We start from the raw sequence: 13,897 nt of genomic DNA, 5'->3' as shown, positions 1-13,897 counted from the left end.
AAACTTGATGAGGAAAATCTCACAATGAACCAGAAACAGATTACGGTTTAAATGTGTACAATTGACTTAGACACTAACAAATAAAACACATGTAGCTTTCATGTTACTTCAGTCAGAAATGTTATTCTCGTCATTATCACACAAATAGAGCTGCTGAAGTATTTAATTACGTCATCACTCCACAAGCTGACAGGTCTCCATATGAAGTGTATGAATGTGCACATTTGACAATAAGAAATCTATAAAACCTCTGTCTTCAGGTAGTGCTTTGTTCTGTGCTTCGCCTGCGGGCTGTTTGGCACACTTGGTGGCCTCTGGTCGTAGTCCCCCATGCACACAGCTACAAAGAAGAGAGTCCCTCCGATGACCAGAGTCAAACCTCCAAACCACCCAGAGAACATCGCCTCTCCGTACTCCCAGCGGGGCATCACATCAGGTAAGCCCTCGTTCCAGAAGTCCACCGTAGTTGTGTAAGCCACAAGAGAGATGGGAGCCAGAGTGGTGAGCCCTGACACCCAGGACAGCACCCCGCCGAGGATGAGGAGCTGTCTCTTCAGACCCGGTTGCCCCATGCACATCCCAACCCCCTCCATTCCTGGGAAGGTCGCCAGCAGAGCTAAACCTCCAGTGCCTATAGACACAGACATGAGCACCCTGGAGATCTGCAGATCCATCGGCAGCCCCATGATGGAATCATAGGCCTTGCACTGAATCCCCACCTCCTCGGTGTAGAGGCAGGTGTGCCACAGCCCAGAGAACCAGTTCTCCACTTCGTTCAGGTCAGAGTTCATCGTCTTCCACAGTGGAAGGAAGGCGGTGATCAGAGAAGTGACCAAACCCCCAAACGTCACAAAGAAAGCAGTCCTTTGCATCACTTTAGTTGTTAGAAAAACCATCTTCTGCACTCTGTGCGGTGATTCCGGCTCAAGTGTGCAGGTAAGAGGTTGGGAGATCCAGAGTGGCTCTGTGGCCCGTCCCACCTGCTGAGGTAGCAAGACCGACCGGGCCGGCCCACTTATTCAGCCTGCTTAATAAAATGCACCTGATAAGTGGGAGATAATCCTGGACCATGGCATGACAACAGACGTATTGTTTTGATTCAGTGTTCAATATCTTCACAGTGAACAATGAACTCTGTTTTTAGATGAAACCAAATATGTCCAGTGGGATTCTGGGCTGTGTGCGCGCAAGTGGACTTAAATGAATGAAACATGAGCAAGCTGAGCATGGGAGGTACACACAAGAAGAAGAAGATTTAAAAGCTGCTGCATTATAGGCCTGTTTCTGTAAAATTCAGTCCATCTTTTAAAGTTGTAATTATTTCAGATGAGTTGTTTTACTGATGTCATTGATGAGACTTGGGCATTATTTTAGTCAAAGACATTTACACTTTAAGGAAATCCAAGGAGGAGCTTTCGATTTGCCAAGTGTCTCAAGTATCTGGACAATGAATAGCACTTTGTGCTCACTGCAACGGTACTTACAACAGAGTCCAAAAGAGTCCAACACTTTGTGAATTCCACTGAGGGTCTTCACAGATACAACTGGCAGCTAACAGAAAATCCAATCTACTGTCTATGCAATTAGGTCAACCTTTTTTACCCCAATCCCATGGGCAAAATTTACTAAATAACTTTAAAAAAAACAGTCAAAAAATGTTTTCTTACAATCTGCCTATTTAATTCCAGTCATACTTAATGTAGTTGGCATGTTTAGGGTTGTCTTGACTGGAGAACAACAAGAATAAAACAAGTTGCAATTCATTCAATCAAATTAACCTATTAAATTTTAATTTAGTTGAAATTAAACCAAATCTCTGCAAGTGCAAAACCTTGCATGCAGGAATTCACCTTCTCAAACCAAGGAGCATTGTCTGGCCTTATCATCCATAGATCTGTGGAAACTGAAACCCCAGAAGGACGTGGCTAATTTCATGAAAGGTCAAGGATTAACCTTCATCTTTTTCACATAGTGTGTGTGTGGGTTACAATGGCTTTGGTTTATGGTGAAGGTCTGTGTAAGAATTTCAGATTCACTCCTTTGTGAGGTTTTTTGGAAGAAACTGTATTGATTTTAAAACGTATATCAGTAAATTGCTTACTTTGAGATATCTGGTTTTAATCCAAGCGATCATAAATAACAAAACAGCTGGAGTACTGAGCGGACCAGAGCATTTAGATGAAACTGCCTATCAACCCAGTGGGGCCAGCAACAGTACTGTAGTTTAGCCTAAGAACATACAACATAGTTTTCTAAGTATCTGCTGTTTGTTTGGGTGAGCGTAGGATTTAAAGGCAACTTAAAGGTAAAACAGGTCAGAGGGTCCAGTAGATTTATGACAACAAAGTCTGATACCCACTGCAGGACATCATTTATTATGAATACCGGGCTTCTATAGGAAAGTTCACCCAACTCTTGGCACATTTTACTGTTTATTGAAGCTGCCAAAGGATGGTTGGTGTGCAAAAACTTGGAATTACATAATTTTACTCTTAACAGACAGCAAAAGAGGCATATTGGAAGCTCAAAGAAAATGAGACTTTTGAGTGGTAATCAAGTGAGTTCAGCCTCCACTGGCTCTGTATTTCACAAGAGGTCAGAGGACAGGGGGCCACAGAGACTCAGTACAACACGACTCATTTTCTATAAGATTTATTAAGGCTTTAAATACATGAAACCCATGTGGGTGAATATTTAATAACAGCATACTGATGTCACTAAATACACATTGCTATATTTTATGGATAGCTCGTCTGTTAGTAATGGTAAGAGGTGATTAGTATTACAAAGACGTGTGCCAATGACAAGAACATTAAATAAAACAAATAGCTTTCAGACAGACATACATTCTATTTATTTTCATACAATGATTTTGATTCCTTACATTTAATCCTGGCTTGTTAACCGAGTCAGAGCTGAGAATAATACACGTGATGAATACAGATCTATAGATGAATAATCCATTTAATAGTATACTTTGATCAAGCATTTAGATTACTTAGAAGGGCAACACTTGAACCTTTCTATAGTGTCACAATATTACAGTCCTCTGCATAACTATTAAAAAAATGCAGCAGCAATACTGAGCAGAATAAAACCTTGCAACGTTTTCTTCTGTAATGAAAATAAATAAATGACAAACTAAACATAAAAAGGGAGTTTTTAGACCATTTAAAAAATTGTAACTGAGCTAGAATCTGGTTTCTTCACTGATTTCTCACCTCATTGAAATGCAGAGTAAGAACAACTTGATAAGGCGTGGATAAAATGTGGGTCAAGACATGCGAGGGCCAACATAAAGAAAAGTACTGCGCGTTGGGGGATGAGGGAATGACTAGAAGTAGGTGGAGCAGAGATGTATGGCTTCTGTGAGAGGAGAAAAGAGCCCAGCTCTCGACGTCATCCTAAATGTCGGAGCCCATCTCAGCACATTGTTTGTCTGATATGTGTGTAGCTAGAGACTCAATGATGTCCAACAGCAGCAGCTGGCTGAGAGACCGCAGGTTGGGGAGCTTGGACACCTTTGGGAGGGGAGGAGAGCAAAAAATGAAAGAAATGAGCCTTAACTTAAGACAATGGGTCAAACAGATTAAAATGAGGAATAAGCAGAACCTGATTGCTCATGCACGAAAAAAAATGAAGATAAACAGAAAGAAGCAGAAACATCAACAACAGAACCGACACTGCAGTGAAGCAGGGTGAGAATTGAGTTCTTCGCTGTTTCTATGAACAAACAATACAAACAAACAATAATCAGAGTGGCACTATGACCCTCATCGCTATGTGAGGAGGTGCTTGTACAGCCGGCCGGGCTGTAAACAGTCTCCTCTCTACGTAGAAGACGGAGAGTGATCCACTAGGAGGCCAAAAGGTGTCAGTCTCCCGCAAAGAAGACGAGCCTACAGGGTTAGCTCAGCTGCAGTGAGTGGGCAGCAAAACCCCAGAGCTCCGGATACAAGCCCACCCACCTTAATGAACTGGTGGACAATAATGTGCAGGCAGTGCTTCTTCATGTCCAGAGCCTGGGTCTTATCAGCTGCCTCCAGAATCTGAAGGGTTGAGGGAGAAGAAGAAAGAAAGAAAACGTCTTCAAGTATGGAACATTGTAAAATTAGGTCACTGCTCCCCTCCTGGGGGAAAACATAAATACCTGCAAGACATTCTCCACCGTGACGTTCATCTCCAGATTCTGCTTGCAGTAAGCCTGCATCCTGTTGTTTGAAAACCCGTAGTAATATGGTGCAGCAAACAGATAGCTGAACATCACAGGTTAAGGAAGTGAAAAAACGTCTCTCTCTGTGTGCTTTATTCCAGTGAAAAAGTTTTGACTTTTCACAGAACCTTAATGTGAATTACACAGTAGAGTATTTGCTCATTATATGCAACACAAAGGCAGCTTTAACACTGGACATAAACACAGCAAAAGACAATTATGATGCTAATGAAAGAATTAAAAGAAGTTATATTTTGTACCTTGTATTGTATTTTGTGTAGGCAGTGACCACAATGGCTGATAAAAAAAAAAAAGTTCAATACACAAGTGCAGTTCCAATAATGACCACTAGAGGCTGACTAGCGTTTTTTTGGATCCCAATAAAATTGTTTTTTTTCTAGAGATGTAACAATTGCAATTTCCTTGGCCGATTCAAATTTCCGATTTTTTGAAAGTCGGAGCTGCCAATTCTGATTTTTGCTGATTCAGATTATTTCTAAGAACTATAACTGACAGCATACAAACATTTTTGTAACTTTTCTTTCATGAAAAATTGGAATTCAATTGTATTTTCATAATTAATCATTGACTATTAAAATAACTTACATTTTCTACAAAACTGCACCAAGTTACAGTATCGTCTCTCACTCAAACAAATCCTAAAATAAAAGTGATCCAGGTTAGTGGACAAATAAAACCCAACTGAAAATGAATTGCAGTATATCCCACTTTATCTAACATATTTCAGAAGAAAACAGGTGCAACATATCTGTACAACAACTACACACCTAATGACATTTAAATAAAAACTTCCACACCAATAACAAGTTGTGAGCGTATGTGACTGACTGTATGTGACTGACTGTGACGTTACACAGCTGGCTAGAGGTAGAGCAATTTTCAGGGAGCTGAAAATTGGTACTAGCAACCTACTTGCTGTTGGCTATATTGTTATTTCCAGTAAATATCACAATATAAAATGGGTGTTTTCTGTTTAAAAAGTACAAACGTAGGAAGTTAGCAAGTAGGCTACTCACCTATCTTTTAAGTGGCTACGTCTCCAGTCTGATCTCGAGCACACGGCTGATGGGTAGGCGGTTTGACGTAACAGAAGTGCATATTTAACAGAGTCAGTGTGGACATAGAGCACCCCAATGTTAAGCGTTGCTGTAGTCCAACACTTGCTTGCATCCAACTCTGACATCATGTGGCATGTGTGTGTAAATATGACTGGCATAAAAAAAAAAGACGTAAAATATATTTACTGAAATTGACTGTACAAAACTCCCCAACTTCTCTGTTGAAATAAAAGTAAATACCTTTCTGCCACAATAAATTAAGAATCAAGAGACCTGCCTGGGAAAGACTTAATCTGGTGAATGAATAAAAAGCAGTGTGAATTTGAGAAGGATACAGGGAATCCTCTGGAGGCATGTTGACGTCGCCGTAGTAGATATAACGCAGCATGGACTCAAAGGCCTGCTTACTGGGAACCATCTCACCGATGGAAATGTTAACCTGACCGTCCACGGGCATGAAGGAGCGGAACATCGCCTCAAAGTAACTGAGGAGTAAAAATATTAACCTTAAAAAGTGTCACACAAATCACTCAGCTGAAATGCACCACGATGTCTCCAAGTACAATGATAAGAAAATATGAGGCTCATCACGTCACTAAAACGTTTGCACATGATGCAAAATGCATTTCTTGCTGGTCACTGGTTAACGTCTAATCTTCTACTTCTTCTTCTTTACAACCAAAAAAAACATAAATTTGTACTGAAGTATAAATTTAAGTATAAAGTAAAATATGCATCATTTTTATAAAATAATGAAATTATTATTAAACCTCGGATCACAACACAAAAACAACGGACAGCAAAGGACTAACACATTTTAAAATTTCTGAATTGTTTTCTCTTTTGACATTAAGGGGCAGCTTAAAGCAATTGAAGCACATTCAATTGTAGAACAAAACATTGTAGCTTAGCATCCTTACTCAAAAATGTACAAGTCAGGGATCTGATAACTGGCTCTAGCTGCTGCATGTGCACAAAGCCGATCATGAAACATGTGTTGTCCCTACCTGGATCGGGCTGCCAGTATGGCTTGATGTGCAGGTCGTGGTTGTCCGTCTAACAGCAGGACAATGTCGCAGAACTCTAGGCCGCCCCCCTCCAGGTAAGCTTTCATGTCCTGGACCAGGGAGGTCCCGATGTCCACAGGCTGGTCTGAGTACAACCTGAGAGGAGGCTGCTGCTTTCGTCTCACAATCTCCACAATCAGTGGGGTGGACAGACGTTCAAACTCCTTCGTCATGATCACCTGGTTGAAGTGAGACTCCTTCACCACAAAATTAAGGCAATGTTCCTGGAGGAAGAAATCATTTGTTAACATGAATGTAACAAGTAGATGATTATTTTACTGACCTCTTCTGATTGATAGTATAACACGTATTGTACTGAAGACACCCTGAACTTCAACCACTGGAGGGCAGTAAACATTACATATGCAGCTGGTGTTAAGTTAGTCTTCAACAGTTATCCAGACGTACCTTGAGCTGGTCCAGTTGCAGCTTGTTGGCATTTTCACAAACACTGAGAACATTCTGCAGGTCGACAGATGCCTCAATGTACTGCACACACAGCTGTTCGAGGCGGGAAAGCTTAAAACTAAGGGCCAGTTTGTATACATCCATAATTAGAAGGACATCCTGGACATGACCTTTGGAGATAAGCAAAAAAAGGATGAATTATCAGTTTTTACTTGTCTCTCTTGGGGATTACTGCAGTTACAATATAAAGACTGATAAACAGGGCAATGATGAGGAGAGATGTACCTCTGCGTGGGTACTGGATCTTGTCCGTGTAGAGGAACTGCATTAAGACTTCAAAAGGCTGGGACTCCGCTTCCCTGATGGACACCTCTAGCATCGGCTTGTTGCCTACTTGGATATCCCTCGGGCCTCCAGCTGCCCCATCGTCACTTTCCTCGCTGCTGTCCTGTTTAGTCTTCTGCACACAAAGACAGCAGATTACGCAACACTTTAACATTCCAGCTCTTCCTCTATAGCAGTGACCTCTTACTGTTAAAACTATATAAAATGCTCCATAAAAACAGCTTTTTCTGTACAGAAAACTTAAACTTAACTGAATTTCATGGTAACTGAGGAAAAAAATAGTTATAGGCAAAAGCCTTTTCCAGTTTTAATGCACAAATTCTGATTTAGCTAATGGTGATCTATTCTGCATTGTAAGACCCTGTTGGGCATGTACTTTATGTGTCGATATACAGTATATACTGAGTGCCACAAATTATTTACCTCGCACAGCCACTGGATTCTTGCAAAGTCACAAGATCACGCGAGAATTGCAGGATCACATATCACACAAAAATCCATCTCGTAAGGCTTCAAGTAACGCGTTTGTGTCTGGCAAGCCAGAGCACGGACCAATCAGTGTCCTGTGAGGAGCTAATGGCAGCTACAGGCGTGGCTTAGGTTTGTGTAAGGCGACACCGAGAGGTCGACTGTTCGTGCTAAACAACAATGGCGGCTCCTGAAGAGCATCAGTTATATCAGAGCTGGAGAGTATTTCTTCATTGAAAGAAGAGCAAAGAACGCCACTGAAGGCTTTTCTCGATGGAAAAGATGTTTTCGCTCTTCTCCCGACTGGCTACAGCAAGAGTTTGATCGACAGATGGTTCAACCAATCACCTGCCAATTATTGTTTGAAAGTGCCTGCCCTTTTCAGTTTCCAATGACTACTTCTCAGATGGTTCTGTGTAACAAACCATCTGGCGGATCAGGTTAACAAATTATGTCACTTTGCAGTAAAAGTGATTGTGATAAAGTCATTGGTTAAACCTCACTCATTAACCCACATGTCAGGGGCTCATTATGTCAGTTGTTTCATATTCTGTTTGCAGCTTCAATGAGTTCATAAAGTCAGCAGTGAGTCGGTTAATTTTCTATAAATGTGGTTGTGGAACGGATACTGAAAATAAGGCCTTGATTTCCCCTCATGAGCCTGTTCAATAGTGGTGGAACAAACAATCAATCTGGCAATAATATTGTGATATGTGATAATGGGGTAGAGGTGCATCCTTCCTTAACTGGACCAGCTCATTTGGACTGAATTCTTCTGTTTTCTGCCAGTTCAACTTTATGTCAGTTTATGGCTGTTTGACATCTGAATGATGACACAGGAGTTGTGTCAATATAATACCAGTATTGTGATATCACAGTAGAGATCATCTGGGAATGTGATAATCTTCATTTCATGACATTGTTTGTATTTCTCTTTTCCTGGTCTTCCAGTCTGAGTGATAGTTGAGTGAAATGAACTACACATGCCTCTGATTTTTCTAATCAAATGTTTCATGTGTATGAATATCTTCTGTCAACATCAATAGTCTTCCCTTGTCTGAGAGGAAATTAAGTATACTTGCTGCGTGGCACTGACCTGTCGCTGCCTATCCCAAGCCTGCAGGATTTTCTTTCGCAGCCACTGACATCTTGCAGTCACTATGGCAATATGCCCCAAGACTCTGTCCTCCCTCTGTGAACAACACAACAATGAGTCAAACAGACTTAAAAATCATCTTAGTAGGATAACGTGAATGTCACCTTGTAATTTTATTCAGCAGTTTAGAGGCTTATCCTCCCAGTATCACAAACCCACCTCGCCCAGAATAAACGTCACATCACAGAACTGACGATTCTCAAACAGTTTGCCGTAGTCCTCATGGAGAGTACACTTTGGGTAGCAGGAGAACTGCAAGAAAAAAGTAATATTTTCAAGAGGTACATCACTATTAAAGCTTCTCTCCAAACAAGTTTGACAGTTCAAGTATACCAAGTCCATAATCTTTTCTTTAGACAGGAAAGGCTTTTGACCAGTGTCAAAATGATGTAGAAATATTTAGAGCAAGTGCTTGTATTCTTCAACAATGAAATTGTTGATACTAACCTGGAATCTGTACATCTCCCCACTGCGCACATTGTTGTCCACAGTTCCTCCAAAGATGTACATGGCATCTTGAATCACAGCAGCAGCGTGGAAGAGTCTCCCACTGGGCATCTGAGGGGGCAGGGAAAGTGAAAGTAATAATTCAGCCTGTCACATACAGTATTGATGATATCATTCAACCACTTCCATCGTCTATTGACACAGTTTTTTGTAAATCCATTTGGGTCATACCTCACTATCCATGCTGGGATGGATCACCTCCCAGCTCTGAGAGTCCACATCGTAGCAGTGCAGTTCATTGGGCAGAGTGTTGTCAGCTGCACCCCCAAATACATACAGGTGGCGGTCAAAGGCAACCATAGTGTGGCCATAACGTCTCTGGGGAGGTGGAGGGGAGCCCCGCAGTAAGTGTTCGGTCGGGATGCGTGTCCACCTGAGAAGATGGAGTAATGATAAGTCCCATGTAACACTGGAAACTACAGGATGAGTGACTGAGGTAAGTCATAGGCACAAGCAAAGGGTGTACTCACATTTGGCCCTTGAACTCAAACTGGAAGAGGTTGTTGGTGATCTTGGCGCCACTCTGACCAGAAAACACAAACATTTTGTCCCTGCATACGGCTACAGGGAAGTTGCAGCAAGATGGAGGAATCTCACCACTCTGATCGATCTGATGGACACAAAGGGAGAGACGTTAACACATACAGTACAGTGTTGGTGAGCGTTGTACTCTCAATGTTCTTCTGGTTATTGTATATTGAAATTTATTATACTGGCCTCCTCCCAACACGCATGTTCTCGATCTTGCAGATTGACGGTCCACATGTCATTCAGCCTGCACAAGGGGGAAATATCTGTCAATATTACATACAAAAAACAATGTGTCAATTGTGACAAAAGCAAAAAACATACCTGGCATTCCCATCATAGCCAGCAAATATCCACAGTTTATCATTATGGACCGTGGCCCCATGTGCAGACCGAGCCACTGGCAAGCTGAAACAGAGACAAAGGACAGTAGGGCTGATTCTGAAATTCAATGAGCTTTTGGTTTTTACAGATTCACAGCAGACATACCCAAGGTTTTGAAAAGGAACAAGTTGGTTTAAACCGATTTCCACATAGATTTTGTGCCCCCATCATGCGTCCCAAAATAGCTGTGTTTCCAGGTGTAAAACAACACTATTCCCTGTAATTTTAAGTTCAAATGGCCATCTTGCAATGAGGAAAGTTCACAATAAGCTGCAATTATAGAAATGGAAAAACAGACTCATGGGGAGAAAACACAAAATGCCGGTTATGTACCCTTGAATGAAACTCAACAAAATCCCAAATAAACACCAATAAATTCCAGATTTGTTTTAGAAAAAAGCTAAAATAATCAGCCACAAACTGGCAGTGAAAAATATGATATAGAAATCGAGCCTAGAAACATGTTTAAAAACACATTACCTCCCCTCCACTTTCCATTCAGTCCACTGCCCTGTTGCAAACTTGTACTCAAAAAGGTCATTTTTGTTTTTCAGGTTTGAGTTTGAGTAGATGTCTCCAGTGTAGCCCCCTGAAAAATATTAAGTCAAGCATTATAGCATCAATATCACCTGCGTTTAAAATGGGAAGCATGAATGACATGGGATCATGAGGAACATAAGCTTAAAAAAGTTACCAAAAACAAACATGCTGCTGCCATAAACAACAGCTGAGTGGTGATATCTGGGAGCAGGTGGAGTTCCAGTGGTGAAGGCTCTGTAGTGAATATCATACAAAAGGAAATAAATCATATTTCACAGTCGGTCATTGTTTTAATTGCTATTTTAAGGTGGTATAGTGCATTGCTGCAATCTTACCGACACCATGAGCAGTCCTTCACATCAAAACGGAGCAAATCGTTCAGCATGTTCTTTCTATTAGGTGACACACAAAATGTAAATGCATGTGATGAAGTGGACATTAACATAAAGGAAAAATGCCAGTCACTGCCCAATACTACGTTTTGTGAGGATTGCAACTCGATCAGTCACACATCTATATTTCTCAAATATGTGTTTTTATTTATAAGATACTTTCTGGTGGGAATATTCCAGAGCAGTTCAAGACCTATTTTAAAAAGAAATTCATAGGTCCATTCTTACTCAACCCGTCAGTCTCTAGATCTTCATCCTCTTAAATTCCTCACTAGTAGAGGTCAATTTTCGATAAGATTTAGGGGAACCAAATGATGGAGTGGCTTTTCACATCTATCAATAAACTGTTCATCTGTAAAATGTTTCAAAAGTCGCTTAAAGGGTCATTTAATTGCTGTTTTGTAATTGCTTTTCCCCATGTTGTCCATGTATCTGTTTTTATGTTTTTTAATTTTTTCCCACTCACAATGTTGTTTTGTTACAATTACCCAGAAGTCTTTATAGATATTTAAATCAATATCCTCCTCACAAACACTAACCATACACTTCCAGGCAACACACACACACACTTGTCTTTTTTTATATATATTTACTGTATTGTTATTATTATATATATCTTGTCCTAATTGTTTGTTATCAATATTATGTAGTCATATTATTTCTTTATATTAATCTTGTCTCTAGGTGGAGGCTTCAGATAAGCCCAGTGTTTTTTTTGCCTCTTCCTGCCCTGTATATCATTCATTTATTTTTTTTGGTATGTTGTATAGTCTTAAATTGTGCAAAATAAATAAACAAATAAACAAAAATAAACAAATTTAAACTCACCCATTGTCTCCCCCAAACACGTAAATGGCATCCCTGTATGCCACAACAGTGTGCTTGCTGCGCCTAAATAAAAGCAAACGAAGTTCAAGGTGAATAAAAAGGCTGAAAATGTGCAGATTAAGCCGGCTGAAAGTCAGAGAAAGCTGCACCTACTCATCTGTCAACATGTTACCTTGCACCAACAAACTCATCACACGGAGGGAGTCTTCTCCAGCGATGAACAGTCTCAAATGGGCCAAAGTTGAGCGTCAGATATTCCACGCTGTCGGAGCAACTGTGGTCGAAATCAACACTGGGAGCCACTTTGGTTGATTTAAAGGACATCGTCGATGCCAACTCATCCAGCTGAATCACTTCTCAGGGCCACTCATCTGCAGGAACATGCACAGTTAACGCCATAGTTAAGATAAGATAAGATATAAGTTTATTAATCCCGAAGGAAATTCTTGTGCCAGAGATTGCTCAAAAATACAACAAAATAACACCAAGTTCAAGTGTATAAAATACAAGTGTATAGAATAAAAAAGTACTATTTCTAGCACCAGTGCCTAAAAGAATAACAATTAAGTAAGATACATTTAGTAAAATGAGTAAATAAGATAAGTAAAATAAAAAAGGTAAAGTAAGCTAACAAAAATAAATAATATTGATCCTGTTGGACATTAATATTGCACACAATGAAGAGTAATATTGCACATGTTGGATACTAATATTGCACACAATAAATAGTGATATTGCACATGTTGGATACTAATATTGCACACAATGAACAGTAATATTGCACATGTTGGACACTAATATTGCACACAATGAACAGTAATATTGCACATGTTGAACATTAATATTGCACACCATGAACATTAATATTGCACATGTAGGACACTAATATTGCACACAATGAACAGTAATATTGCACATGTTGAACATTAATATTGCACACCATGAACATTAATATTGCACATGTAGGACACTAATATTGCACACAATGAGCAGTAATATTGCACATGTTGGACATTAATATTGCACATGTTGGACAGTAATATTGCACACAATGAGCAGTAATATTGCACATGTTGGACACTAATATTGCACACAATGAACAGTAATATTGCACATGTTGGACACTAATTTTGCACATATTGGACACTAATATTGCACACAATGAACAGTAATTTTGCACATATTGGACACTAATGCACATGTTGGACACTAATATTGCACATGAGAATGTAAAAAGTAGTATTAAGAGTCAGTGTTACAGAGAGTGAGAGCTCATGTCAGCTTTGTGGTGTGTGTCTCTGGTATTACCTTCGTAGATGCACTGTAGTCCGCTTTATTTAGAGGATTAAGGTCTTCCGGCTAACAGTCAGCTAGCTACTCCCGATGCTACACACTAACATTAGCTGCATAGCTAGTTAGCTCTGGCTAGCTAGCTAGCTTTGAGCTAAGCTGCTAAACAAGCTAACAGTTACAACGAATGGAAAGTTAACGTTAATAGCTAGTTACTTTACACTGCTGCTTTATCCGGTTCAATACTCCAGCTACGAAGAGAAGAAGCTGTCAACAAGGCGCTAAAGCTAACTAACGTTGAAGTAGCTAAACAAGCAGAGAGCTGCTGTCAGTTAAAGAGGCTCAGACCACGCCCCCGAGAGAGGCTCGTGATGACGTCACTTCCTGTGATGTAAAACAACAACAAGCACATTTAACCCTCACAGTCTGTAGCCTGCTTATATAAACTATACTCAGTGTAGTTTAGTAGGACTTTAGTAGGAGTATAGTAGGACTGGAAATTGTAATGACTTTATATACTGCAGGGTAGTTAAATCTATAATAATACATCATTTAGTCGTTGATTATATTTTGTATTAATAATCTGAATCTGTAAAATTATTAAATCAATGTAGTGGAGTAAAAAGTACAATATTTCCCTCTGAGATGTAGTGGAGTATCAGAACATGGAAATACTCAAGTAAAGTACAAGT

At 40.1% G+C, this 13,897-nt stretch overlaps 2 protein-coding genes across 4 annotated transcripts; both read right to left on the bottom strand.

Moving 5' to 3' along the window:
- Positions 1–129: 129 nt before the first annotated feature.
- cldn26 (claudin 26) lies at positions 130–1,015 on the bottom strand. Its single transcript, XM_074638072.1, has one exon. It carries the CDS (start codon positions 894–896, stop codon positions 240–242), a length of 657 nt encoding a protein of 218 aa, XP_074494173.1. The 5' UTR covers positions 897–1,015; the 3' UTR covers positions 130–239.
- A 1,621-nt stretch (positions 1,016–2,636) lies between these two features.
- lztr1 (leucine zipper like post translational regulator 1) lies at positions 2,637–13,560 on the bottom strand. Of its 3 annotated transcripts, none has more exons than XM_074638069.1 (20): positions 13,224–13,560; positions 12,088–12,286; positions 11,916–11,978; positions 11,031–11,087; positions 10,850–10,929; positions 10,636–10,744; positions 10,096–10,179; positions 9,961–10,018; positions 9,714–9,853; positions 9,415–9,616; positions 9,184–9,294; positions 8,896–8,988; positions 8,677–8,772; positions 7,053–7,227; positions 6,768–6,937; positions 6,300–6,583; positions 5,628–5,777; positions 4,151–4,256; positions 3,969–4,049; positions 2,637–3,521 (listed from the first exon to the last, which is right to left on the bottom strand). In XM_074638069.1, exons 2-20 carry the CDS (start codon positions 12,237–12,239, stop codon positions 3,405–3,407), a joined length of 2,328 nt encoding a protein of 775 aa, XP_074494170.1. In that variant the 5' UTR covers positions 12,240–12,286; positions 13,224–13,560; the 3' UTR covers positions 2,637–3,404. The 3 variants fall into 3 exon arrangements, with proteins under 3 accessions (XP_074494170.1, XP_074494171.1, XP_074494172.1); XM_074638070.1 differs by having other exon boundaries at positions 7,053–7,224; positions 13,224–13,536; XM_074638071.1 differs by having other exon boundaries at positions 12,069–12,286; positions 13,224–13,500.
- Positions 13,561–13,897: the final 337 nt, after the last annotated feature.

This window comes from Sebastes fasciatus, chromosome 6 (assembly GCF_043250625.1).
Source record: "Sebastes fasciatus isolate fSebFas1 chromosome 6, fSebFas1.pri, whole genome shotgun sequence".
Classification (NCBI taxonomy): domain Eukaryota; kingdom Metazoa; phylum Chordata; class Actinopteri; order Perciformes; family Sebastidae; genus Sebastes; species Sebastes fasciatus.
This window is presented reverse-complemented; position numbering and strand designations above follow the sequence as displayed.